Below are 27,836 nucleotides of genomic sequence, written 5' to 3'. Positions count from 1 at the left end.
GGTGGAAGTTTTGCCACACTATTGGGCCAGGTTAATCGTGCTAAAATCAGGTAAGTCCCGATCAAACCTCGGAATCATCAGATGATTTGTTATAATTTTCGGGATGATTTTTGGGGACCCCATTTGCTTTCATTGTGACACATTTTACTATTCCTAAATCAGACAGCACAGTTGGAATCCGGTCTCTTTAACAAGTAATCAATTTACCCCATAAATTGGGGATTGATCAGGCAGGTTGGAGGTTTTTCGTTTCAATATGGCGAAAGCGAAATCGGTGAGGGAGTTTGCTATTGTTTTGGGAGGGACGTCGGGGTCCGATGGAATTTGGTTAGTGAGAGGCTGTTAAATTGGGAAATAGGTTTAACCAGCGTTTTAAATAATCTCGCGTTGCTATTTCTTTTTAATTTGTGACCGGATTTGTTTTTCGCCGCTACGTTTTACTTGCATTGAACTTTAGCCACACGAGGAGCAAATGCGTTTGCATTTTGACTGCGTGATTTTGATTTTGGCTAACCTGCACATTTTCCTTTTACATTTGATAAGTCTTGGATGGACTCGAGTAGGAAAGAGTAGAAACTAAATTAATAGTTGTCTAACTTTTCAATGGAGCTTGTTAAAATAAATCCCTCCTTTCTCTTTTTTTTAAGGTTTTAACATGCACATAAATTTCTGTGGTTGGAGCAAGACTGGGATCCACATGTTCAGTATATTTAATCTAGCAAACTGGAGCGAGCGTGTTGCTACCACAATCCCTCTAATTTATTGGGTACAGACAGCTGGAGTACTATGTGCAGTTCTGGTCGCTCTCTTACAAAGAAGGATACTATTAAATTAGACAGGGTTCAGAGAAGATTTACTAGGATGTTGCTGGGAATGAATGGTTTGAGCTCTATATATAAAAAAAGCTGGGACTTTTTTTCACTGGCGCACAGGAGGTTGAGGGGTGACCTTCCAGAGGTTTATAAGATCATGAGGGTCATAGAAATGGTGAATAGCAAGGGTCTTTCCCTAGGGTGGGAGATTTCAAATGTGGGGGCTTTTTTTTGAGAAAAGTGGGAAGAGAGGTTTTTTAAAAAAGACATGAGGGGCAATTTTTTTTTTAAACATGAAATGGTTCATGTGTGGAATGAACTGCCAGAGGAAGTGGCAGATGCAGGTAGAATTACAACACTTGAAAACCCTTCTAGGTAAGTTGCTGAATAGGAAAGGTTTGCAGGGATATAGGCCAAATGCAGGCAAGTGGGGCTATTTTATTTTGGGAATGTGATTGGTGTGGATTAGTTGACTGAGTGGTCTGTTTCTATTTGTATGATTTTCTGATTTGGTTTGATCTCTTATGGTGAAATAAAGTTTAATGTTAAATATTGAGATTAAAACAGAAGTAGATTTGTTTGTTTGATCTTCTGTTAGAGAGTAATGATAACACTAGAAATGCTCCTGCTAAAGTTGTGGAGTCCACAACACCTGATTGATTAAAAATGTATAATTCACAGCATGTTAATCTTCCACCTTCCAGTTTTTTTCTTTTCCTCAGCCATCCTGATGGTATATGTTAAACTGAGCATAAAAACAATAATTTGACATGTTCCACATTTTGTAGTTGGTACTTGTTTCTGTACCTTTGCTACATCCACAAAATGGAGACTTCTACCAATGCAATTTCACAGGGTTGTTTGGTTTTAGAAGCCGAATTAAAAGCAATCTTACAGCAAAAATGACTTGTACAATTACAGACCAATGGATATGATGCACAATAAAGATGTGAGCCCTCTGGACGGCATGTCTTCACTGTCTGCCTTTCCTTTTTTAATATGAACAGCACTTGATTTTCTTTTGTCTGTGATATTGCTGTTTATTCCATGTTGTGTTGAGAATGTGATTATGGTTGTTCTTTGAGAAGAACTGCTGCATTTCCTAAAAGCATTCTCCCAATTGTGATTTAGCAAGCTATTCCATGACTTCTGACTTTGATGTATAAAATCTTGTTTGAGTCCATCTTTATAATTGCAGTACAATATGGATTGTGGTATAACTAGAATTCTTTATACAAGCAGTATTAGTTTACACACTTCTAAACATTTTTTGGTTTCTTTTAAAGGCTGACCTGGCAGCTCTTAAAGAGTCTGAAGAGACCAGGAAGTCCTCTAGGAAGGAGATTCTGATTGTTCAACCATATATGAAGCATCCTTTGCAAAACAGGTATAATATAACTTTATGCTTCGTAAAAGATTTATTAAGAAAACTAGTGTTTGACATTTGCCATTTAAAACACTTTTTTTCCTTCTATTTTCTTTTAGAAAAGAAATACTTTGTAATGGCTGTTGTTTTGTGTAAGCAAAATAGTATTTTCAAAATGCAAACCCAGTTACAACGTATTAAGATGCTGTTCATTTTGTGAGCAATCTGTGCTGGCCTTGCTTGATGTTTGCATGGCTCATTTGAATTGTGATCAAGAGTGCTTAGCATTTCTATTCCCTTTTTGCATTGCTGTCAACTGATACTTCAGTGCAATTGGAGTCAACATGGGTCTGTTCTGTAATACTACTTGGTTGAACTTAATCCGACTAGATCTGCTATCATTTTAAATAGTGCTATTTTGGATCACCAGTTAGCTACCATGTGTAAATACACCTTGCTAGATGTAAATGACACCATTTTTCTTAAGGTAAAATGCTAGTGCTTAACTGGAGTGTTAACAAATACTGTAGTTTGTTGTGAACCATTTGGACATGTTAAACAGATGGTTTCAGGGAGTTAAAAGTTAAAATCTCAATTGTCAAACAAGGTTACCATTTCTTATATGAAGATTAATGAATGTGTTAGAAAACAGAATGGAAGAATACAGAGATCTCAAAGGGACATGATTTTGTTTGATTTGATAAGTCTGATTTGGATGTGTTAGTATCATGATTTTTGGCTTTCAGTAGGCAAGTTGTCCCCTTTTCTTTTTTAATTGACTTTTTTTAAAATCTGTGCTGATGGTACCTTTGTCATGAACAGTAGAAAGATAGGTTGTGGCATAATGCAATTCAGTCTGGAACTTTTTATAGGGAAATGGTAGGAAATATGAAAAGGATGTTATGTTTACTTATGTGGAACATTTGAAGACACCAAAATACTAGTTTTCTGAAATTGGAAGTTACCTTTTTTACTCTTTAGACAATAGTATCTATTATAGTACATAAATAGCCTTGGACCTCAATGTACTAAGTTGAATAAAAGTATCATCGTTTGGAACAAATTTAAAAAAAAAGCATCTAACATTTCCTGATATAACCTGTCTGGCACATCCCTGATCAATAAAGTGCAATGACCATTTAAGTATTTTCCACATTAGTAATAGCCTTTTGGTAAATATCTTTATCCATGCAAAGGGAATAGAGTAAATCTGGCATACCAGTTTCAACTATTTTGCCAGTCTTTATTTTACATGCAGGAATTTAGTTATTCATTCCCACCCTTTGTAACCTGCATAGTTACTATCATAGCTTCTAGACTAAGATATTTAATGTATCTTTATTACTGGGATGTAAGCAAGCCTGTATTGTCTAGCCCAAGTCTGACTACCCTTGACCACTGCACTGAGTGAGCCTTTTGAACAGCTGCAATCCACTTGTTATGCACACACCGTTTTGGAAGATAATTAGTTGAATGGTCCAGCACTGCACCTTCTCCAGCACTACTACTACCTGCCATGCGAAGGCACTAGGCATGAACTACATCTAGATGTAGTGAATCATGGACCTTGCTGAAAGCAAGAACTGGTTTATACTATTTAATCTGACTGCTCTGGAAATTTTCTATATAAATATGATCCAAGTGGTAAGTATTCAATCTTTTATGAGCCTTTGGTAAGTTTTGAAAGAGTTCCTAAAATTAGTTCTTGTTGAAGTGCAATTGCTTATTAACTGGGATGCAGGATCTTCATTTTTCAATTTTCTTGTGACTATACTCATTTTATGGAGAAAGTGAGGGCTGCACTTTATGAAAACTCAACTAATTGTTGTACCCATTTTCATATAAACTCCTTTTGATAGCACCTGAATTTTCTACCCTTCATGGAAATTAACAGTATTGTAAGTTTAAATGCAATTTGAAGCAAATAGTTCATTAGTTGATTTAAAATGAAACAGTAAAATGGTTGTAAATTATCTAGAATATTTCACTTCATGTGTTCTTGTTTCGAACACAGGTGGACTCTCTGGTTTTACAAAAATGATAAAAATAAGCTCTGGCAGGCAAATCTTCGTCTTGTTACTAAATTTGACACCGTGGAGGATTTTTGGGCGTAAGTATTGGTAGAATTTTAAATAGAACGGAAGTGGAAAATATTAAGATTTCTACAGCAGTCTTTGAATGAAATAATACTGTTAGTAGTGAACTGATAAGAATGTATTTTCACTGACAGCACTGATCCTGTTTGCTAGTGCTGAGCATGTACTGCTACTGATCTAAGACAAATTAGACCAAAATTTGTGCTACATCTAAACCTTTAAAATTCTCAAAGCTATATGCTTAAGCAAATCACTTGTAGATTTTTGCCTTGAGGTTGAGCACTTCCCACATCTCTGCATGCTCTGAGATAAAGTTTATGCGAAGACTTGTAGCTCGGGTGCTCGTTGTTGTGGTTCTGTTCGCCAAGCTGGGAATTTATGTTGCAGATGTTTCATTCCCTGTCTAGGTGACATCCTCAGTGCTTGGGAGCCTCCTGTGAAGCGCTCCTGTGATAAAGTTCTACTGTATAGCTATCTTTTTTTTTACATTGCTTTTGTGCTCTATTATCAGTGACGTACTAGATTTGAGTAGGCTTGGAGCATAATTTTAGTTGAGTTTAAAACTTGTGATCCCTTGTGGATGATTGACTAATATAAAGAAGTGTAGCAGTAAGAGATTCTCTACATAAACTCAAACTCACATTATCAAAAATGCTTCTCAAATGTCATGTGGTAACAACACAACTGATAGGAACAAGACTGCCTCGAGACATAAGAGTGTGGTATGCCAGAAAGGCAACGGGTTTGTTTTTAACTGTGCTTGCTTTTAGAAGTGGACTGAATTGATGCTCTAAGGAGCAGTTTGAGAACTTATTGACTTGTGGGAACAATTTAATAGGGGGAAAAAATTATAGCAAATTCTCTTCTCTCCCTTTTGTCTTTTTCTTTGTGTATATGTGTATACATGACTTGGTTGCAGATTTTTATTTTCAAAATTCAGTTCTTTGTGCTGTTACATATGTCTGTTGTGGGATAAGAAAGCTCATCTTTCAATTGATCTGTCTGTACCAAAAGCATTTTTAAAATAATTCATCGGCTATGGGTGTGTTGCCAGTTGTGTCAGCATTCATTGCCCATCTGTCATTTTGAGTAGGTGATGGTGAGCTGTTGCCTTGAACTGTTACTGTACATGTACTGTAGATCCAGGTGTGTGTGTGTGCGCTTCCTTCCTTCCCTCTCCCCTCCCCTCCCGGGCATCACCGACCAGGCCATCTGTGTCGTGGGTCTGGAATTGTATGTAATTGATGTGGTACCTAAAGCCTGAAACGTCGATTCTCCTGCTTCGCGGATGCTGTCCCACCAGCTGTGCTTTTCTAGCACCACACTCTACTCTGGTCATCAGGATCTGTGGTCCTCCATTTTCTCCTTGGAGTTGTATGTACACACATCAGGTAAAGATGGCACATTTTCATCCCTGAAGGACTTAGATGTGACAGTTACGTGTTTATCGTTAGACCAGTTTTTTTGGTTGTTCTTTTTTCCTATTGATCTGATCTGTCTTGGTGACATTTGAACCCATGTCCCTAGTGACATCACCGGTGTACCAAACATGTCCTTGGTGAATTTTAGCAGTGCATCTTCTAGATGGGACACACTGCTTCTATAGAGTGTTGAAGTGTATGTTTGTGAATGTGATGCTAATCTAGCACAGTGATTTGCCTTTGTGTCAAGTTTCTTGAGGTTTTTTTTTGTTGGCGTTGCACTCAGCCAGGCAAGTGGCCAGTATTCCATCACTTGTGACTTGTACCTGATTGGACAGGTTTAGACAGGTGATTGAAGAGAACTGCAGGATTCTAGCCTTTGACCTGCTGTTGTAGCCACTATATTTATATGGCTAGTCCATTTCAGTTTGCTGTTAATTGTACCAGCACTGATGACACTTTCTATCACTTTACTGTCTGTGAAGCTTGACTATATTGAGGTGATAATTGGCTGTGTTAGATTTATCCTGTTTTTCGAATGTGGACAATTTTCTGCCTTGGGTAGATGCCATTAGGAATATACTGGAACAGCTTGGCTAAGTGTGTGATGAGTTCTGGAGCATGAGTCTTTAGTATTATTGCTGGAATGTTGTCAGGGCCCATAGCCTTTTCAGCATCTCCAACCTTAAGCAGTTTCTTGATATCATGAAGGGACTTGAATTAGCTGAGGGCTGACATCTAATACTGGGATTTCTGGAGGAAGCTGGGATGAATTGGTCAGAAGTGCCAACTGGATTAAGATTGATTTGAATGCTTCAGTCCTATCCTTTGCACTGGTGTGCTGGACCCTTCTCCCTCACTTGAAGAAGTGAATTAACTAATTCCAATCTCCAGTGAGCTGTTGAATTCCCCATTGCCATTCATGACTGGATACAGCAGGACCATTGAGTGTAGATCTGATCCATTTGCTGTGGAATTGCTTAGCTGTATCTACCACCTAGTTATGCTGTTTTGGTACACTGATCCTGCATTTTGTTATTTAACCAGGTTGACCCCTCCCTTTATTTTGTCACTTTTTTTTTAGTACTTTGACAGTGCCACAACACAACACAGTTGAAAATAGGACATAGCCCTCGTAGAGACAATGTGGTGCTCACTTACTGATACTGTAGTGAAAACAAGCTGGAGAAACTCAGCTGGCCAGGCTGAGTGGGGAGAGTTGACACCTGTTAATTAAGAGGTTTGCTTGCCCATGTGTAGTCTGCCATGAGACTTCATGATGTCCAGCATCAATGTTGGCCTTCTGGGTCTGCTAGTTCCTGACTATAATACTACTGTGCCAGCACTACTGGCTCTACCCTGCAGTGGGATTGAATGTAACTAGAGATTGTGCTTTTTGGGATTTTATATGTAAGATATGTTTTGGTGAGTATAGCTATCTGAGATTATTGCTCTACTAACTTTGAGACTGCTCTCCCAATTTGGCTTTTGTGTGGGAAATAGTGTCTTTGCTCATTGAAGCCTCATTCCTGATGAAGGACTTTTGCCTGAAACTCTTTTTTTTTTCCCCCGCTTCCTTGGATGCTGCCTGACCTGCTGTGATTTTCCAGCACTACATTTGAAGGCAGAGTGGTGGATATTTGTCTGTTTGGATTGCAAGGTGCTCAACAAGATTCCACAAGGTAGACTGGTTAGCAAGGCTAGATTATAAGGAATACTGGGACTGAGAGCCATTTGGACACAAAATTCTCTCTGAAGGAGATAGAGGGTGGTGGCGGAAGGTTGCTTTTTGGACTAGAGGCCTATGACCAGCCATGTATTGCCATTGTCAGTGCTGGTTCCACTGCTTTTTATCATTCTATATAAAATGATTTTGTATGTCAATATAGGAGGTATGGTTAGTAGGTTTGCAGATGATCCCAAAATTGGTGCAGTGGATAGTAAAGAAGATTATTTGAGTACAATGGGACTTTAATCAGATGGACAAATGGGTGAAAGGCTGGCAGAGTTTAAATGTGACAAGCTGCATTTTGGTAGGGCAAATCAGAGCAGGTATTCTATGCTTAATGGTAAGGTCCTGGGGAGTTTTACTGAACAGAGACCTTGGCTTATTGAAAGTAAAATTGTAGATAACAGGATAGTGAAGGTGGCATTTGGCATGCTTGCCTTTATTGACCAGTGCATTAAATATGAGGTGGGAGCTGTACAGGACATTATTAAGCCAATTTTGGAATACTGCATTCAATTCTGGTCTTCCTGCTATAGAAAAGATGTGTGAAATTTGAAAGGAGGCATGAATAGGCAAAGGGTGATTGCCCTTTAGTTTTTGATTTGGGTCCCTTTTAAATCTTTCCCTTTTCATCTTCAGCCTAAGGGGCAACCTTTTCCTGCAGAATGGTGCGTGTATAGAATGAGCTGCCAGAGGAACTAGTGGAGGCTGGTACACTTACCCATCCAGATGCCTTTTGAATGTTGTATATGAATAGGAAGGGTATAGAGGGGTATGGGCCAAATGATGAGAAATTAGATTAAATTGGGATGTTTGATCAGCATAAAAGTAGACCAAAGGATCTGTTTTCTGTGCTGTGGATACCTACAACTCTATGAATCGTCTTTAAAACTTGATTTGAGGTTTTTTTTTCTTGAGGCAGTCGCCAAAAAGCATGCGGGCCAAACAGTAGATGTTGTTGACAGGGTTCTGTGGTCGTCTAATTAGCAAAATTTAGATCAAGTGGGCTTTTGAGGTGGGGGGTTGATTTTTTTTTCAGACTGGTGGCTTGTGACCAGCAGTGTTCCACAGGGTCCACTTTTTGTCACTTTTTATATAAAATGATTTGGATGAGAATATAGGAAGTATGGCCAGTAGTTTTGTGAATGAAGCCATTATCACTAGTGGAGAGTGAAGAAGGTTATCGAAGACTACAAAGAGATGGTGATTGGCTCAATGGACTGAAGAATGGAATAGCAATTTATAGTCCTGTGTATTTTTACCAAAAAAGTGGAAAGTTTTAAGTCTCAATGTCATGGTGCCTATACTAGTGACAAAAGTCATAATTAAGAAGGGGGGGAAAATAAGTTCACTTTTGACTCTTGGGTTCAGGATACACTGGAAAAACTGGATTGGGCTGAGACTTTCATATCAGGACTAGGCCTTCAGAGTTGCTGGAATACCTGGAAACTGCTGAGGGAGACTACCACATTTGCAAGACTGCCCCGGAAGGCACCAGGCCAATACCACCATTCTGGGCTGTTGGAAGCTAACTAATCACTGGGCCTGGGCCAGGAGGATACTTCTTCCACCAAAGTTGCTAAAAGAAGGTAAGGTACTATAACAAATGGAAACATTAAAGCACCAAAAGAAAAAGGAATCTACACTGTCTACCTTACAAGTTCTGGGGTGAGGAGCCTGCATGTTGTGCTGCTTCCCCGTCATCGTCTTAAGGGAGAAAAATGTGGCAGATGGAGTTTAATTTGGATAAATGTGAGGTATTGCATTTTTGTAAAACAAACAAGGGCAGGATTTGTACAACTAATGGTAGTGCCTTATGTGGTTTGTTGAACAGAGGTCTAGGGGTTCAGGTACATAATTCTTAAGACTTTGCAAAAATATAGATGGCTTAGGTAAGTAAGCATTTAACATGCTTGCCTCCATTGCTCAATTATTTTGTGTGAGTTGGGATGGTGAGGTATCTTCTGGAGTACTGTGTATAGGTCTGGTTGCTATATTACAGGAAAGATATTATTAAATTGGAGAGGGGTCAGAAAAGATTAACCAGGATGTTGCTGGGAATGGAAGGCTTTGAGATATAAAAATAGGCTGGGACTTTTTTTTTCACTGGTGCACAGGAGGTTGAGAGGTGACTTTTTAGAGGTTTATAAAATTGAGTGGCATAGAGGAGGTGAATAGCAAGAGTCTTTTCTCTAGGGTGGGGGATTTCAAAACTGGAGGACAGTTTTTAAGGTGAGAGGAGAAAGAGATTTTACAAGTGAGGGGCCATGTTTTAACAGTTTGTGTATGGAATGAAATGCCAGAGGAAGTGGTGGTTGCAGGTATAGTTACAAAACTTAAGACTTTTTTTTGTAGAGATGGATGAATCAAAGTTTTGGAGGGATATGGACCAAACACACAAGTGAATGCGACTAATTTGGTTTGGGAACATTGTTGGCGCAGACTATTTCAATCTGTTTCCATGCTGTTTGACTGAGTCTGACTCTGGATGGCTTGCTAGAGCAATTAATAGTCATTGCATAATTGAGTTTAGAGTTCTATATAAGCCTGACCAGTTAAAGTAGGCAGTTTCAGATAATAACCATTAGTGAATCAGATGGACTTTGTAACAATGACTTCATGGTCAGCATTCGATTTGTTTCCAGGCCACTTATTTTATATTAAAAAAAATTCAATTCCACATTCTGCAATGGTGGGATTTGAACCCACCTCCCCACAACATTTACCTGGATCTCTTGGTCACTAACCCAGTGGCCAACAGCACTAGTCCATCCCCAGTTGTTTGATATATTACACAAAATTATTATTTGTAGTTGTCAGATCAGTACACTTCTGAGCTCCTGTTCTTTTATTACTGATGATCAAGATTTCTTTTGTCAATTGTACTCAACTGTTTGGCTCTCTGCTGGAGTACCAGAAAGCTAATTTGCTATTTTAAAAATATGCTTTCATATTTAGCATTTCTGTGCACATTACTGTGCGCTGGTTCTTGACTCTGTTCATGTGTGGTTTGTTAGTCAATGATAGGATACCTTTTCTATGGACATTTTAACTGACTGTTCTTTCAGTACTTTTAATATTTTGGAATTAATTTGTTCACTGATATCAACTTCCTATATAAAAGCTGAACTGTTGCAGTCTTAAACTTTTGTATCAGTGTTTTTTTTCCACTAACTGGAAATGGTGGTTTTTTTTCCTTCAATAGATTGTACAATCACATTCAACTTGCCAGTAGGCTGATGTCAGGTTGTGATTATGCTGTCTTTAAGGTTTGTACACTCTAACATCTATCCGTTATTCAGAAGAAACCGTTATCTGTGAATTTGAATTTGACTCTGACCCATAGTCACAATCCTGGAAAGTCTCTTTGAAAGATGATTGGTTTTGACTATAGTGCCCCCGTGAGGAATTGAGGGAACAAATGGGAATTACTAATGTAAGGAGGGATGATCCGTATAATAATGGATGACTTGTTCTCCAATGTTGAAGTCCTGTCAGCCCAAATCTGTGCCTATGTTTTTGGTTGCTCAAGTGAGAGTTTCTCTCGATTGAATCAAAAATGTTATTATCTTGGAAGATAGTTTCACTATTCTAGTATTAAAAACTTTTAGAATTAGCAGAAATTTTAGAATTGAGAAGTTTTTAGCTTGACTGTCTGTCTTGTTCACTGACTACTTAAGTGCGTTGCAATTCCTTCAGTCTTCTCTCCTTCAAGTTATTTTGTCACTTGGTACTTGCTGCATGTTTAAATGATTTGAATTGTTGAAAATAGGTCACTTTGGGCAACAGACTTCTTACATAAGATTCAAAATCTATTTATCAACTTGCTTTCAAGTATTTCGCTTAACAGTATCCTTTTTATTGCTGGTTTATTCTTAAGAATTGAAATTGCTTTGAGAACTGCCATCTAATTTAACATTTAAAAACTACAAATTTCTATTGTTAAATAGGATGGTATTGAACCCATGTGGGAAGACGACAGAAACAAATGTGGTGGAAGATGGTTAATCACACTGTCCAAGCAGCAAAGAATGCTGGAACTAGATCAATACTGGCTAGAAACAGTGAGTTAATAAAATGCATAGACAAATTTGTTTGTGTCATTTTTGGTGGAACATCAAAGTCCTGTTCAATCGTAGGTTTTTTCAATGCTCAATTTTATTCTTTGTTTCACAGCCGTATATCTGCAATATCCGTTCTAGATGACTGACACGGTTAACTTTGTTATGTAATGGCATGAGCTATACATGGCACCTGTGTGCCCTCTTTGGATCCTATGGCACATTGCTTTCAAAATAAGCAAGGGAATTATCCCCTGTACTGAGGCATAAGTATCATTCGTTGAGAATCATCAAGAAACCTACTTGTGCAAATTGGTTATTGTATTTCTCTTAACAGAAGTAACTGCACCCATTGGTTCAGGTCACTAGAAATTGAGTGTTTGTGGCCGGATTGAACTAGTACCTTTTTTTTTTTCAAATCTAACTCTGTAAATGCAGTGGTTGCCAATAGAGCTATTAAGCATTTTAGAATAGTTGCTCAATCTCTCCATTTGTAAAGTGCAAGTAATTAATGATTTAATATTAACTTTTTTATTTATTATCTTTGTAAGTTGCTATGTCTTATTGGAGAAGCTTTTGACGATTATAGCAATGACATATGTGGTGCGGTAATTAATATCCGAGCAAAAGGGGATAAAATAGCAATATGGACCTGTGACACAGAAAATGAAGAAGCAGTTTTACACATAGGGTAAGGTTTGTTTAATTTGTTGACAATTGTATCCATTTTCCCATCTCTTTGAACCATTCCCTTCCACACTTAAACTATGGAAAAGTTTACATCTGTTAGACACTTGTTTGCATTTTTATGATGGCTGCTACTAATTTATCTTGGTTTTCTCCTTCGATTGCAAGTTATTTTTAAAACTACTCGAGACCTTTCAAAGACTTAACTTCCCTCTCCCAATGTGTTGTTTTTCACCATATTTCCAGCCTTGCTTGTAATGTTTCACTTTAGCTGGGTTTTGGGATTTGCTATCAAAACCATTTTAAACTGAGGGCAAGTTACATTAAATTTCTTAGTCATGCACTTTAACCTTTTGTGACTATTCTTTAGTTGTGTCAATAGTTCATTGAAATATTTTCACGCTGCTAGCTTGAAAGTCTTTTGCACACAAAGTATTTTAAAACCAATTTGCACTTGCACCCTTAACATTACAAATTAACACCAACTCAATAGAATTACAATTCCCTTTTGAAACCTACCTCAAATTTATTTTTAAAATAAGGAACATTTCAAAGTGGTTAATTTGTAATGGAATTCCAGTGCTTCTGATCCAGGTAGCTGAAAGCATTGCAATCTGTAATAAAGCAACTTGAGATGTTCAAAATGAAAATCTCCAGATTAGAGGAGGAAGTGCTGGATGGCTTGAAATGGTTAAAATTTGATAAATCCCCTGTACCTGAACTCTGTGAAGCTAGAGAAATGATTTTGCTGAGATATTTGTATCATCGGTAGTCGAAAGTGAGGTGCCGGAAGACTGGAGGTTGGCAAACATGGTGCCACTGTTGAAGGGCAGTAAAGACAACCCAGGGAAGTATAGACCAGTGAGCCTGACCTCTGTGGTGGGCAGGTTGATGGAGGGAATCCGGAGGGACTGGATGTACATGTATTTGGAAAGGCAAGGACTGATTCGGGATAGTCAACATGGCTTTGTGCTTGGGAAATCATGTCTCTCAAACTTGATTGAGTTTTTTTTTGAAGATGTAACAAGATTGAGGGCAGAGCAGTAGATGTGATCTCTCTGGACTTCGGTAAGGCGTTCGACAAGGTTCCCCATGGGAGACTGGTGAGCAAGGTTAGATCTCATGGAATACAGGGAGAACTAGCCATTTGGATTCAGAACTGGCTCAAAGGTAGAAGACAGAAGGTGGTGGTGGAGGGTTATTGTTCAGACTGGAGGCCTGTGACCAGTGGAGTGCCACAAGGATCAGTGCTGGGCCCTCCTACTTTTTGTCATTTACATAAATGATTTGGATGCGAGCATAAGAGGTATAGTTGGTAAGTTTGCAGATGACCCCAAAATTGGAGGTGTAGTGGACAGCAAAGAGGGGTACCTCAGATTGCAACAGGATCTGGACCAATGGGCTGAGAATTGGCAGATACATTTATCTGAATTAAACTCCGAGGTGCTGCATTTTGGGAAAGCAAATCTTAGCAGGACTTGTACACCTTAATGGTAAGGTCCCAGGGAGTGTTGCTGAACAAAGAGACCTTGGAGTGCAGGTTTATAGCTCATTGAAAGTAGAGTTGCAGGTAGATAGGATAGTGAAGAAGGCGTTTGCTATGCTTTCGTTTATTGGTCAGAGTATTGATGACAGGAGTTGGGAGGTCATGTTGTGGCTGTACAGAACATTGGTGAGGCCACTGTTGGAATATTGCGTGCAATTCTCATCTCCTTCCTATTGGAAAGATGTTGTGAAACTTGAAAGGGTTCAGAAAAGATTTACAAGGATGTTGCCAGGGTTGGAGGATCTGAGCTACAGGGAGAGGCTGAACAGGTTGGGGCTGTTTTCTCTGGAGCGTCGGAGGCTGAGGGGTGACTTTTTTTTTTAGAGGTTTACAGAATTGAGGGGCATGGATAGGGTAAATAGACAAAGTCTTTTCCCTGGGGTCAGGGAGTCCAGAACTAGAGGGCATAGGTTTAGGGTGAGAGGGGAAAGATATAAAAGAGACCTGAGGGGCAACTTTTTCCGAGGGTGGTACGTGTATGGAATGATCTGCCAGAGGATGTGATGGAGGCTGGTACAATTGCAACATTTAAGAGGCATTTGGATGGGTATATGAATAGGAAGGGTTTGGATGGATATGGGCCAGGTGCTGGCAGGTGGGACTAGATTGGGTTGGGGTGTCTGGTCAGCATGGACAGGTTGGACCGAAGGGTCTGTTTCATTGCTGTACATCGCTATGATTAATTAGAAATATGGAGGGATGAATCTTTGGATGAAATTCAACTAGGATGAGAATTTCAAACTTGACTATCCAACCACAAGTGTTTTGCCAAGTATTGTAAAGGATGGGAGATTAGCATCTATAGAGAAAGCAAAAACATTAATGAAGGTTTTCAGGTACCAAGGCAAGTTACATGTCTGATTAAACACTACACAATTCAAACAGGCATTCTGATACTGGAGCAAACAAGTAGGCAAGCTCATATCCTGCAAACAAAACATTAAAGTTGTGAATGTTTGATTTCATTTTGAGCATTTCTATGTAGAATGGTGGAAATGGTGACGAGGGAGCAGAGTTTGCAATGGAAACAAATATTTGCTTCAGTCCTTCCAGTATTTAAGGACAGGATCGGGACAAGCCATCTGTTGTCAGAAGGGCTGAGGTGAACTTGCCTGTTGTTGTACGTTTAGCACTGGCTTTCAGATTAGTGATAGCAAAGTGCTGGTGAGAAATGAGGTCCAGAATAGATCCTGGGAGGGCAAAGGTAACTGAGTGGGAAGAGAAGCTGCTATAGGTAACTTTCTGGATATCATGGAAACATCATGATGTTCTGCCCAGTTGGATGGTGGAACGGTGGTATTATCTAATGTGTTGGGGAGGTGGAAGAAAAAAGCATAAGAAAACTGAATAATGCCTGAATTTTGACTTGAAGTACGCCATTATACATTGTGCAGAACTAAAGACGAGGGAATTCCTTCGTCACATTGTTCTTAATTGAGGTTATCAGAATCTAGCAAGTCTTGCTTGAGGCTTTCCTTTGGCTGTTTGCTATGTAATTTTGTACTCTGTTCAGGTAAGTGGGCATTAGTGATCATAGATTTGAATCAGATTGGTCCGTGATTACTTGTCAAAGTATGGTAATGGTTTACTGTTGCCTTGATCAGTATAGCTGACCAGGAAATAAACCATTCTTCTTACTATTTATAGGCTGTGCTGGAGACCTGCAAGCTCAAATCCATTGGCCATGTTATGAATGAATTTCTGTGGCAGAGGTAGTCCTACAACTTGTAAATATAAAGTTATAAAACTCATCATCTTTATATAATGCCTGTCCATCCCATTCTGCATTCAACAACAAGTTTTGAAAACTGCTCATTTTTGACAGTAGCTGAGACAATCCATAGCTTTACTTTTTTTCTTTTTCTTTTTTACAAACTAAGTATTTTGCACTCATTCAATGTTAAACAGATTATTTATGTTCCAAGATCCACATCTTGTTTTGTCAAAAATAAGGTTCTTAGAGCAAATTTTGTACCAAGTTTCAATTGTATCTGTTTACTAACAAATAGGTTATAACATCATCTCTGCCCATCTTCACTTTGGGAGTAATTACAAAGTTTAGTTTCCTGGGATATATTGAGGTATATTGTCACCATGTTAAATATAGCTTTTGAAATGGGCAAAGGTATGGCAGATGGAATAAAATGTGGGTAAATGAGGTTACACACTTTGGTAGGAAGAATTGAGGTGTAGACTATTTTCTAAACAGGGAAAAGTTTTGGAGATCTGAAGCACACAGGGACATGGAGTCCTGGTTCAGTATTCTCAAAGGTTAACATGCAGGTTCAATTGGCAGTTAAAAGGCAAATGCAATGTTAGTATTCATTTCAGGAGGGCTGAATAAAAGTGCAGACTGCATTTGGAGTATTGTGTGCAGTTTTGAGTTCCATATCCAAGGAAGGATATGCTGACATTCGAGGGAGTCCAGAGGAGGTTTGTAAGAATGATCCCTGGGGATGAAGAGCTTGTCATTAAAAAGGCACTTGAGGACTCTGGGTCTGCATGTGGTGGAATTTGGAAGAATGATGGGGATTTAATTGAAACTTGTAGTATACTGAGGCCTGGATAAAGTGGACATGGCGATGTCTCTGCTGTTAGGAGAGACTGGGACCCATGGGCACATCCTTTGAGTAAATGGAGGACCCTTCAGAGCTGGAATGAGGGGAAATTTCATCAGCCAGACCATCGTAAATCTGTGAAACTCACTACTGCAGAAGGCTGTAGTGGTTGTCATTGAGACCGATATTTGATGGTGAAGAGGATCAAGGATTAGTTATGAGGAGAAAGGGATTGAGAAACATGTCAGCCATGATTAAATGACACAGCAGACTCCATGGGCTGAATTACCCAATTCTGCTCATGACCTTATCAGTGCTAATTACTAACTTTTTTTTTTGGTTTGTCCCATTTTTGAGAACATTTACACACTTTCTAACTGGCATCCCTACATTTTGTAGCTTGAATGGCACAGTTCCACATCAACTATGGCTGATTTTGGCAAGGTAATTATCAATCTTTGACCATGGAACAAGCATTCATGACATTGCCAAAGAGTCTTGGGATTACAACTTGAACTCTGTTTCTATTGTAAGGGTGTTATCTACTGAGTAGTAAGGCTTTCAGGTTTGAATTAAAACATTTTAATGGGTGTGCAATCTCTCAGGATGTAGATGTAATTTAGAACATCGTAAAATGTATTTTAAGAATTTTGTTTGTTTTTCTTCAGAAAAACCTACAAGGAAAGGCTTGGTCTTCCCATGAAGATTGTGATTGGCTATCAAGCGCATGCAGACACTGCAACAAAGAGTGGATTGGGAGTTAAAAACAAATTTGTTGTTTGAGCATTTTTTTCACCAAGCTGTGTAAATGAACTTGTTTAATTTTGTGCAGTTGATTTGGGAGACTGTGTAGGTTTACCAAACTTGGCTGTTGGAATGATCTTTTGAAGAAAAAAATTAAATATATTTGTGCAAGGTATTTAAATCATGAGATTTCAATGGTGATTTATTGCAAACTGACTTTAAGTATAATCTCTTGTGTGTACAATCTAAACATTACTTTCCAGTTTTGGACTGGATTGGGGGATTGTGGTGCTGGAAGAGCACATCAGGTGAGGCAGCACATGAGCAAGAGAATCCTGATTTCAGACATAAGCCCTCCATCAAGAATGAGGCTTGTGGGCTGGGGGCACCTGAGAGAGTAGGGAGGGGGGGGGGGTAGCTGAGAATGCAATAGGTAGATGAGGGTGTTAGGTCAGAGAGGGGGTGGAATGGGATCGATGGGAAAGACCATAGACTGGTCAAGAGGGTGGTGCTGAGTTGGAGGCTTGGGACTGGGATTAAGTGGGGGGGGTAAAGAAATGAGGAAACTGGTGAAATCCACATTACAAACATACAGGATCTGTGTCCTAAGGCAGAAGATGAGGTTCTCTTCCTCCAGGTCTTGGGTAGTTAGGGTTTGGTGATGAAGTCCAGGACTTGCATGCCCTTGGTGGAGTGGGCAGAGGAGTTGGAGTTCAAGCACAGGGCGGTGGGGTTTGTTGGTACAAGAGTCCCAAAAATGTTATCTGAAATGATCCGCAAGTTGGTGACTTGACTCCCTGATGTACAGGAGACCACATTTGGTGCAATGGATACAGATGGCATTAGTGGAAGTATATGTAAATTTGTCTGATGTGGAAGGATCCTATTTGGGGCCTTGGACAGAAGTGAGGGGTGAAGTGTGGGTGCATGTTCTGTAATTGCTTGTGGTGGCAGGGAAATGTGTTGGGTGAGAGCTAGTGGGGCACGTGGATCTGACCACAGGAGTCACTGAGGGAATGGTGTCTGTGAAACACTGATAGGGCTTGGAAATATACACCCTGGTTGGGGGGGGGGGTCTGTTTTGTAGGTGGCAGAGGATAATGCGATGTTTAGAGGGTGGTGGGATGTAAGATGAGGATCGGGGTGTTCTGTCATTGTTGCATTGGGAGCGGTGGGGTTAAAGGGCAGACGTGCAGGAGATGCACTGAAGAGCATTGCTGACCATGTGGAGGGGAAATTGCAGTCTTTGAGGCCATCTGGGATTTTCTATGGTGGAATTGGTCATTCTCCTTCAAAGGCTACAATATCCCCTCCCATGTGGTCAACTATGCTCTCCAGCACATCTCCTTCACTTCCCACACCACTGCCTTTTGAACCCCACCCCTCCCAACACAAGGACAGAACTTCCCTGGTCCATACCTTTTTTTGACTACATCAACAACCTTCATTTATACATTACATCATCCTCTATCACCTACAAATAGATCCCCACCACAAGGGATTGATTTCCCTCCCCTCCCCACCCTATCAGCATTTTGGTGAGACCATTCCCTCTGTATCTGCAGTCCTTACTTTCTCTTCCTGGTTTGGGAGATTACGTTAATCCTCCAGTAAAACTGCCTTGGCTGCAAAGACAAATTAATTGCATGACATTGAATATTTGGATTGTTTTATCTATGATAACTAGAGATCCATTTTAGTTAATATAAGACTTTAGTTGTAGCAAAGTTTTTTATAATATGCGGGTTGTACATGCCTACTTTGAATAACAGCATTTTTTTTTCACTTCAAAAGTGGGAAATTACTAGTTAAACTAGAAGCGCAGTGTGAACTGGCCTCTGAGAGCCCTTTCCACCCTTCAGGCACTCTGCCTGTATTCCTGATGAAGGGCTTTTGCCCGAAACGTCGGGTTTTTTTCCCTGCTCCTCAGATGCTGCCGACCTGCTGTGCTTTTCCAGCTCCACTCTAATCTAAACTCTGGTTTCCAGCATCTGCAGTCATTGTTTTTACCTACAAAATTTATGATGGCCAAGTCATCTAACCAACCTTTAGTGTGACCTATTGAAGGGACTGGCTGATTCAAGATTGTCCTTTTTTTTTTGGGTCTACTGGCTGGGAATTCAAGACCGAATCTTTAGCCAGTTGCCAAATTTCTTTTATTTTGGCAATTGAGACAAGGTTCTGGATTAAGATAGGGATGTTTTAAGGAAATCGAAGATTGTGGCAGGGAAGGAGAACAGAATCATTATAGTTTGACCCAGTTGTGGGTTTGGAAGACAAAACAGCGGCTTGGGGATGTTTAGTTCAAAGTTATATTATGTCAAGATTGGGGGAAAAAGTTCAAATTATGAAACCAGTCTACTGAAATAATTGACACTGGTAGGTACATCTACCTAACCTGTACAGATGTGTTTTTTTATGCAATAAACTGAGGCAGTATACCTATTGGAATGTGGAAGATAATGCCACAGCTGTTTAGGAACAGATTTCAGCCTTCATACAGTTTAGTTTCAGTTAAGCTTTTAAATTGTGCAAAGAATTAAATGATTATTTTGGAGGTGCCAGTGTTCGAATGGAGTGTAGAAAGTCTAAAAATCTCTCAACACCAGGTTATAGTCCAACAGGTTTATTTGGAAGCACTAGCTTTCGGTGCGCTGCTCCTTCATCAGGTGGCTTACGAGTAGGATCGTTAATTTTATGGAATTTGTGTTTTTTTTAACGGTTAATTTGAGACAACGAAATTGGAAGCAAGCGTTTAGAAGTAGTTGGAGACTAGATTATTTTTGGGACGGGTTACTCCAACTTTTATTCAGTGACATTCTACAAGGCAGGAATGGTTGATGCGAAAACTTGGCATTATTCTTCAGGAATGTAGCACGCTGTTGCATTTGGTATTTCTGCAGTAACCTATCATGGTAGCTACTGCACAAACCATTTTTACTTTAGCTGTCAAGCGATATTTATAATAAACTCATTTTAATAGGTGACACTGGAAGAGTTAAAGCAGTAATGCAAAGGAGTTGGCACATGAATGTATTCTCCAGTACCGTGTTCTATTATGGGTTAATTTAAATAAAAGGCTACTGGAAATCTGAAATAACAATGAGAGAGAAACAGAATAAATATTGGAAGTCGCATAAAACGCAAGCTGCTGCTCGATTTTGCTGAGGTTTTTAAATCCGTTTCTGCCCTGTGTGTGTGTGTGTGTGTGTGTGTGAGAGAGAGAGAGGAGGGGGGAGAGTGGTGCTGGTGGTTTGATGCTCTTGCTACTTCAGTGGGACCAGCAGAGGGTGACACTGAGTCTCCCTGCGGTGCCCGGGAGCAGACCTCGCAACCGGCGCGCGCGCGCGCGCCCCGTCATCAGGCTGGAGACGCGGATGCGCGCGCGCGCCTGGATGGGAGCTGGTTGGTTGGTGGGGGGGGAGGGTAGAGGGGAGAGCGGGCGCATGCGCGCTGCCGATGTGGTGGATGGCGGCGCCGAGGCGGCGCGCTGTGTCGGTGACCAGGGAGTAACCGCATGGAGCTGTGAGCGGTACCGGCGCGGGGGAGGGGGGGGCGGCCTGTCCGGCCCGGAGTGAAGGCCCAATGTCGGTCCAGGAGCGCTCTCCTGATGCGGCGGTGGCCGGGCCTTGGAGCCTGGCTTCTCCCTGAGTGAGCTTCACCGACGGCGGCTGTCCGCCTCTTGCCTTTAACGTTTGTTTTGTGTTTTTTTTAAAAACAAAAAACCCTCCCCCTCCCTCCCCCCTCTCTCTGTCCCTGAGTTTCCACATCACCATGTCCGGGAAACACTTCAAAGGACCTGAAGTTAGTTGCTGTGTGAAGTACGTTCTGTTCGGCTTTAACATCGTGTTTTGGGTGAGTGAGTGCAGCCTCTTGTTGTCTCTGTCTCTGAGTGACCGAGAGAGAGAGAGCCTTTTGTCTGACTCCCAGCCCCAGGGGCTTCTCCTCGTCTGTGGCACAACAAAACACACACACACACAAAACTTCCTCAAACCCTCTTCACTGCAAACTCATCCGTGCTGGTACGACCGAACATTGGGAGTATTTTGCAGTTGGTGGTAGCAGCACCTTCCAATGATAATCAGCGCAAAGAGGTTGAGGAAAAAACCCAGCAAGGTGTCCAGCTATTACCAGTCTTGTTGTTTCTGAGTTACTGGCTCGTTGCGCCAAACGTTTTGCTCCGTTGACTGATCCGTTCGTTGCCGCTGCTTTTTGTTTGACTTTGATTCCACAAGACAAATAGACGGGAGAAATTTTGATTTAAGAAAAATCAATTAACGAAGGGTGTAACTGTGATCTGGTGATTGAAGTGGTAGGGCCAGCAAAGTGTAACTTCACTTTGGAAATAAATACATTTAATCACTTGTTGATAATGACTACTGATCAATTTTAAGATAGTCGATGCGAGCTGGTAGTTTTATGGAGCAGTTTTATTAATCTTAAAACTTGAGTAGACTAGTTTAAAAAATGTGTTTAACAGTAGTTTTCAACGTATTAGATGAGAATGAGTTTTGCAACAACAGTAGCCTTTGGCCATGAATAGGATGTATGTCTTTGTGCCCCTTGATTTTATAAAATGTATTGCCAAGAAGTGCTGCTTAATCATTTACATTAGGTACTTAATAGATTTTAGATTATAGATTTTAATTAACATGTCATATTAAAAGATGAGATATTACAATTAAGGTTTTAAGGGTTGTTGTAGCAGTGCGTTAATACTACTTGTCTTTCTACAATGATATCTAAATCCAAATGCAACATTGTTTTTTGTTTAGCTCTTCTATAACCGCGTAAGGAAGATCCATTTTTCTAGAAAGTTTTGTCAATTTGTTCTTTTTTTTGTTCGTATCATCTTCCCAGGACTGATTCCTATGGGTGTCCAGTGCTACCCTTGCACATACCACATACATTAACTCCATCCAGCCCAATGTGTGTGTCATCAATTTTCTCCTCTGTCTCCCTCTTTTAATACAAAAACTTTAATATTGCTGAGGAAAGAAGAGACATGTTGATGAAGCTGTTTATCTTGCAGTCGTCAGGACTGATGCAAAAATACCAAATTTCAAAGGGAACAAAAATTTATACATGAGAAAAAATGCTAATTAGTCAAGGAATTGAACTAGAGAATAATTTTTCTTCAAATTTTGATTCAATTGAAAAAGGTGCATTCCCTGGGCATGTTTCTTTGGTTTGCAGAGGGCAGGTGCTGTTCACTGTGAACAATTCTTAGACATGCAATAGCTTATATCCCTTAAATCTATGCAACAGATGAAGTTAGCTGTTTTACTCTGCCATTTGTGTTACTACAGAATAGTAGAATTCTCCACTAACAGAATGCTCCTATCAAGCTAGAAAGATGTTTTGCCTACAACGCAAGTGAGTGATGTGCTATGTAAATTTTTGTGCTTGTGCGATGTCAGTTATGTAGGCATACATCCAATGACTAGTGGATCTCATCAAACAGAATTTTACTTCAGTTGTCCACAATTTATGGGTTATCCTGATAATGTCATCTAAACACATGCATTCACATTTATTAGGTAGTGATTAAAAACCAGCTGGTTGGTGATTTAAAACTGTAAGGACACAGACTGATTGTATTTTCTCCTTCGAGGTAATAGTTGGTGGTAACAGATTATCAGGGAACTAATGCACAATCTTGAGCACTTAGATGCAAGCTATTGCTTTGAGCCATAGGATTTAAGAATGAGTGTCAGTAGATTAAGAAACACGACAGCATACCTTTTCATGAAAAGCCAGTGGCTGTAATGCTGGCAGTTTCAAACTGAATTGAACCTTGTAAACTTTGGAAGAATACAGTGAAACTAGATAGTAACTCTGAATCTGTAGGATGATCAGGATCATTATGGTTCTTGATCTGGGTCAAGTGACTTCACATTCTTTTGTGGATTAGACTAGGAAAGCATATAGTAAGGGCTGATCCTCTATGTATTTGATAAGGCTAATAATTCTTTGCTTGTTTCTATTTATTAGCAAACAACGATGCTGTCATCATGATGTTTATATTTAAGAAATGGTTTATTATTAAAAAGTATATTGTTCAACATCATTTATAATGCATTTTATGCCACACCAGATGGGCATGGGATTTCATACAAAAGCCTGCAGTATCAGCTATGCCTCAGTAGGTAGCACACCTTGTCTTTTCAGCCAGAAAGTTGTGGACTCAAGTTGCACTCTGGAGACTTCAGATATCCCACTATAGCACAAAGGGAATACTGTGCCGAGTAAAAGACCCCAAGCCATTATTTTGAAGATCAGTGGAGTTATGTGAAATTTTGGGCAATGTTTATCCCTCAATCCACATCTCAAAAAATTGCTGCTTCTGGGACCTGCAATTGATTGCTGCATTTCCTATGTTACAACAGTAACTAGCATTAGAAGTACTTTAAAGGATGTTCCAAAGCATTTGACAGTCAAAGGTTCTAAAAGGTAATTTACAAGTGCAAGTCTTTTCTTCACAAGTCCACACAATTATGAATGCTGTCAGCTGCTTCTGCATGATTTGTTTTCTTAAAATATCAATACAGATTAAGTTATAAATCACACAACACCAGGTTATAGTCCAGCAGGTTTATTTTGAAGCACTGGCTATTGGAGCGCTGCTCCTTCAAGTGGTTGTGATTTTAAAAAAAATTAAAGAAGTCTGAAATAATTGACAGAAATCTACAAGATTAGTACTTACGAGCTATTATACATGCTGAGAAAAAGTGCAGCAGCAGTTAACTAAAATATTGAACTGTAGAGAGAAGAAAGTACAAATCAGACTATTTGTTCAAATTATGCAGAGACTTTGCAGTATTTTTCTTTTGACTGTATGATGAGTACTGTTCACTTCTGGCTATTTGAGAAACAAGGGAAACATTCAGTCCCTGAAGGACAGCCATGGAGCTTATCCCTAATGTCAAAGGACTGTTTGTGCAGGCACAAAACAACCTTCTTTGTTTGGAGAATAGACTGAAGTAGTGGAATGATTTACTGGCTAACTAACCGTCTGATAACGGGCTTTGATATGAATGCTCCTTCTCTGGCCACAGCTTTCATTATCCTGACGGATAGGATGGTTATTGTAATAAGCCTAGGTGTGATGGATAAATGGGATCTGTTGCTGCAGATGACAGAGGCTTTAAAACTTTTTATGTTGGATGGAAAAATGAGGCCATCTCCCCATAATCAAATCAAGAGGTCACAAAAGCCAGCAGGTCACTTCAAGTTTATGGAGGTTGGAGGATGAGAGGCTCTCCTAGAGTATGTTAAGTAACCAAATTCTAGGGTCAGAAAATCTCCAATAATATTCAAGGAGTCAGTTCCCACCACTTTTTCCAGGAAAAGAATTCTAAAAACTCAAGTGCGCAAGAACAAAATTGCCCAATTTTAGTTCTAAATGGAAAACCACTGATTTTTAAACAGTTCCAGATTCATAAGAGGAACCATTCTATCCATATCTACACTGTCCATACCCCTCAGAATTTTGTTTTACTCTCCTAAACTTCAGCATGTGCAAGCCTAGTCTGTCCAAATTTTCCTCCAAATTTACCCTGCCCATTTCCAGGTATTAGTCTAGTTAACCTTCCGTGAACTATCTCCAATGTGTTTGCATCTTTCCTTAAATAAAGTGTCCAGTGCTGTGCGCAATACTCCAATCAGGTCTCACCATTGGTCTGTATAACTGAATTATGATTCTTGTACTTCTGTATACAATTCCCCTTGTGCTAAATAATAACATTCCATTAACTTTTCTAACTGCTCGCTGAATCCCCATGTTAAGTGCTCATGAAGCATACATTTGGATACACAGATTTCTCTGCTTCTCTGAGCTCTGATAGCTCACATTGCTTTCATCAAGACTTTCCTTTTATTCTTCTTACCAAAATGGATAACTTTACATTTTTCTACTTTAAACTCCATTTGCTCAATTGGTTTCTTTTTTAATTCATTCTTGGGATGTGGGCATCATTGTGTGTGCCAGCATTTTTGGCCAATGTTAGTTGCCCTTGAAGGTGGTGGTGAGTGCTGTCTTGAACTGCAGCATTCCATGTGATGTAGACGCCTGCCCCCCGCCAGTCAATGGCATTAGAGAGGGAACTCCATATTTTGACCCACTGAAGGAACAGCAGCATATTTCCAAATCAGGGTGGTGAGTGGCTTGGAGCAAAACATGCACGTGGTGTTCTCATATCTGCTACCCTTGTTCTTTTAGATTGTGGAGGCCATGGGTTTGCAAGGTGTTGTGTAATGATCTTTGGTGAATTTCTGCAGTGCATCTTATAGATGGTATATACTGCTGCGACTGGGTATTGTTGGTGAAGAGAGCAGATGATTTGAAAATGATGCCAGTTTAAGTGGGCTGCTTTGTTCTTGTGGGTGTCAAGTTTTTGGAGCAGCATTCATCCAGGCAAGTGGGGATTACACCATAACCTTCACTTATGTCTTATAGCTGGCTGACAGTCTTTGAGGAGTCGGGAGGTGAGTTACTTGCTGCAGTACTCCTAACCTCTGACCTGCTATTGCAGCCATCGTATTCCTATGGCTTGTCCAATTCAGTTTCTGCGGAGTGGTAATCCCTGAGATGCTAATGGTCATGCCATTGAATGTCAAGGGGTGATGCTTAAACTGTCATTTATTGGAGATGGTCATTCCCTGACATTTGTGGCAAGTAACATTTATGCCATACTTGTCAGCACAGCTGGATTTTGTCCAGCTCTTGTTGCTTTTGGAGTCGCATGTGGTGCTGAGCATTTTGCAATCACTGGCAAACATCCCCACTTCTGACCTTATGATGGAGGAAAGGATGTTGATGGCGCAGGCAATGATGATTGGCCCTAGGACATTACCTGAGGAGCTCCTGCAGAAATGTCTTGCAGCTGAGATGACTGACCTCCAACAACCATGATGACATTTTGGATGTGCCAGGTATGACTCCAACTAGCAGAGAATTTGCCCCTTGACACCCTTTGACTCCAGTTTTGCTCCTTGATGCCTCTCGTGAAGTGCAGTCTTGATGTCAGGAAAAGGTTACTCTGCTCTCACCTGTGGAATTCAGCTCTTTTGACCATGTTTGAACCAAGAACCATGAGGTCAGGAGCTGAATTGGTTCCACCTGAGCCAAACTGTGCATCAGTGAGCAGATTATTGCTGAGTTGGTGCTGATAACCCTAATGATGACACGTTCCATCACTTTCCTGATTAACTTATCAATGCCTTTTTATATCCTCCTTGCGTCCACTTCACAACTTACTTTCCTACTTATTTTTCTGTTGCCAGCAAATTGGCAGTCGTAATTTCCATCTCTTCTTCCATCTCTTCTTCCATCTGTTCATTTGTGTACGTTATAAATGTTTGAGGTCCTAGCACTGATATCTATGATACATTGCTTACTTCTTGCCAAGCACAGCAGGTCAGGCAGCATCCAAGGAGCAGGGGAATCGACGTTTTGGCCATAAGCTCTTCATTAGCTCTTCCTGTACAACGTACAAACCATGACATTTTAGTTTCAGTATCTTATCAAATGTCTTTTGAAAATCTATGTACTGTACATCTTATCAGTTCTCCTTTCTGTCCTCAAAGAACGCCTATAGATTGGTCAAGCATAATTTCCCTTTCAGAAAACAATGTTGACTTGGCATGACTACCTTTAAATTTATGCAAATGTCTTTCTAAACTTTTTTTAATAATTGCTTCTAACATTTTTCCAATGTCAGACGTTAAGCTACCAGGCCTGTAAATTCATTTTTTGTCATCTTTTTCCTTTATGGATAAATAAGTTATATTCGCTATCTGCCAATATAATGGGTCCACCCCAAATCAAAGGAGTTCTGGAAATTAAAACTGGTGCACCAACTATCTCTAGCTACTTTTTCTTTTAAGATTGTAGGATGAAGATCATCGGGACATGGCCACTTGTCAGCCACATCTCCTATAGTTTACTCAATACTGCTGCTTTGGTGATTGTAATTTTCCTCAGTTCCTGCTCCCTTCTATTTCCTGCTAAACTGTTGCTTCTGGGATGTTGCCTATCCTCTAATTGTGTCGAGTGATGCAAAATGGTTGTTCAATTCATTTATCATTTTCTTATTTTCAATGATCAACTCTCCTCTCTGTTCCTCTGTTAGTCTATTTTTTTAAACTATTTGTTCTTTAAATATGTTTAGAAACTTCTTTTAAAATGGTCTTGTATCTTATTCTGTTTCTGGTTAGCTTTCTTGTACTATTTCCTCTTAGTTTTTTGGCCATTTTAAACATATTCTGTATAACAGACACCTCAAATCCCTTGAGAAGTTGTAAGTAATACCTACGTAAAATTCTAAAAATCCACTGGGCAGAATAGATACTCCACTGGTTCCCCCTCTCAGACCAATCACAGCCCTCAACCCCCAACCCCCAACCCAGTATTGATGAATGGTAGACCAAAGCACCCACATGACTGACTTAAGACTTCTGCAACAAGCTACTCTGAGCTTTGTCATGGCAAGCACTTAGCAGAAGGGCACAAGAAATGCTCAAGCATGTCCTCAAATTTTTGAATGAAAAAAATGCATTGTCCCCACTAACTCAGGAATAGCCAGCCCAAGACCATCCATTTTGAAGACGCATCCATGAAAGGGCCAATGGTTTTGAACTCTGAAAGGCTCAGATGGAAAACAAGCACATGCATCAGGTGGAGTATGTGAAAACCAGAGCGCACCACCCGTAGGAGGATTTGCAAATTCAGCATTGGACTATTTAGTCATCTATGGGGCTTAAATCATCGGAATGTAGGAAAGTTACCCTTGATCTTATGGGACTACCTGAGAAG

General features: G+C 39.9%; 2 protein-coding genes across 2 annotated transcripts in view; both read left to right on the top strand.

Annotated features, from left to right (window-relative positions):
• Positions 1–290: 290 nt before the first annotated feature.
• On the top strand, positions 291–17,059 carry LOC140491794 (eukaryotic translation initiation factor 4E-1A-like). The gene is made up of 7 exons (XM_072590196.1): positions 291–327; positions 2,099–2,199; positions 4,193–4,288; positions 10,630–10,693; positions 11,375–11,488; positions 12,037–12,176; positions 16,945–17,059. Exons 2-7 carry the CDS (start codon positions 2,177–2,179, stop codon positions 17,057–17,059), a joined length of 552 nt encoding a protein of 183 aa, XP_072446297.1. The 5' UTR covers positions 291–327; positions 2,099–2,176.
• Positions 17,060–20,468: 3,409 nt separating this feature from the next.
• The window catches only part of tspan17 (tetraspanin 17), a 46,225-nt gene continuing 38,857 nt past the window's right edge, over positions 20,469–27,836 (top strand). The window contains exon 1 of the mRNA XM_072590887.1: positions 20,469–20,875. Within this exon, the coding sequence (XP_072446988.1) occupies positions 20,795–20,875 (81 nt within the window). The 5' untranslated portion in view covers positions 20,469–20,794. The remainder of the gene's footprint in view (positions 20,876–27,836) is intronic.

This window comes from Chiloscyllium punctatum, chromosome 20 (genome assembly GCF_047496795.1).
Source record: "Chiloscyllium punctatum isolate Juve2018m chromosome 20, sChiPun1.3, whole genome shotgun sequence".
Classification (NCBI taxonomy): Eukaryota; Metazoa; Chordata; class Chondrichthyes; order Orectolobiformes; family Hemiscylliidae; genus Chiloscyllium; species Chiloscyllium punctatum.
Note: the sequence above shows the minus strand (reverse complement) of the source record. Positions and strands in the feature narration are given on the sequence as shown.

Excerpts from the sequence above, each read along its gene's own strand:
- LOC140491794 (XM_072590196.1), top strand. The coding sequence starts at position 2,177 with ATGAAGCATCCTTTGCAAAACAG. Across the intron at positions 2,200-4,192 it reads AAGCATCCTTTGCAAAACAG|GTGGACTCTCTGGTTTTACA; the intron begins GTATAATATAAC and ends TTTCGAACACAG. Across the intron at positions 4,289-10,629 it reads ACCGTGGAGGATTTTTGGGC|ATTGTACAATCACATTCAAC; the intron begins GTAAGTATTGGT and ends TTCCTTCAATAG.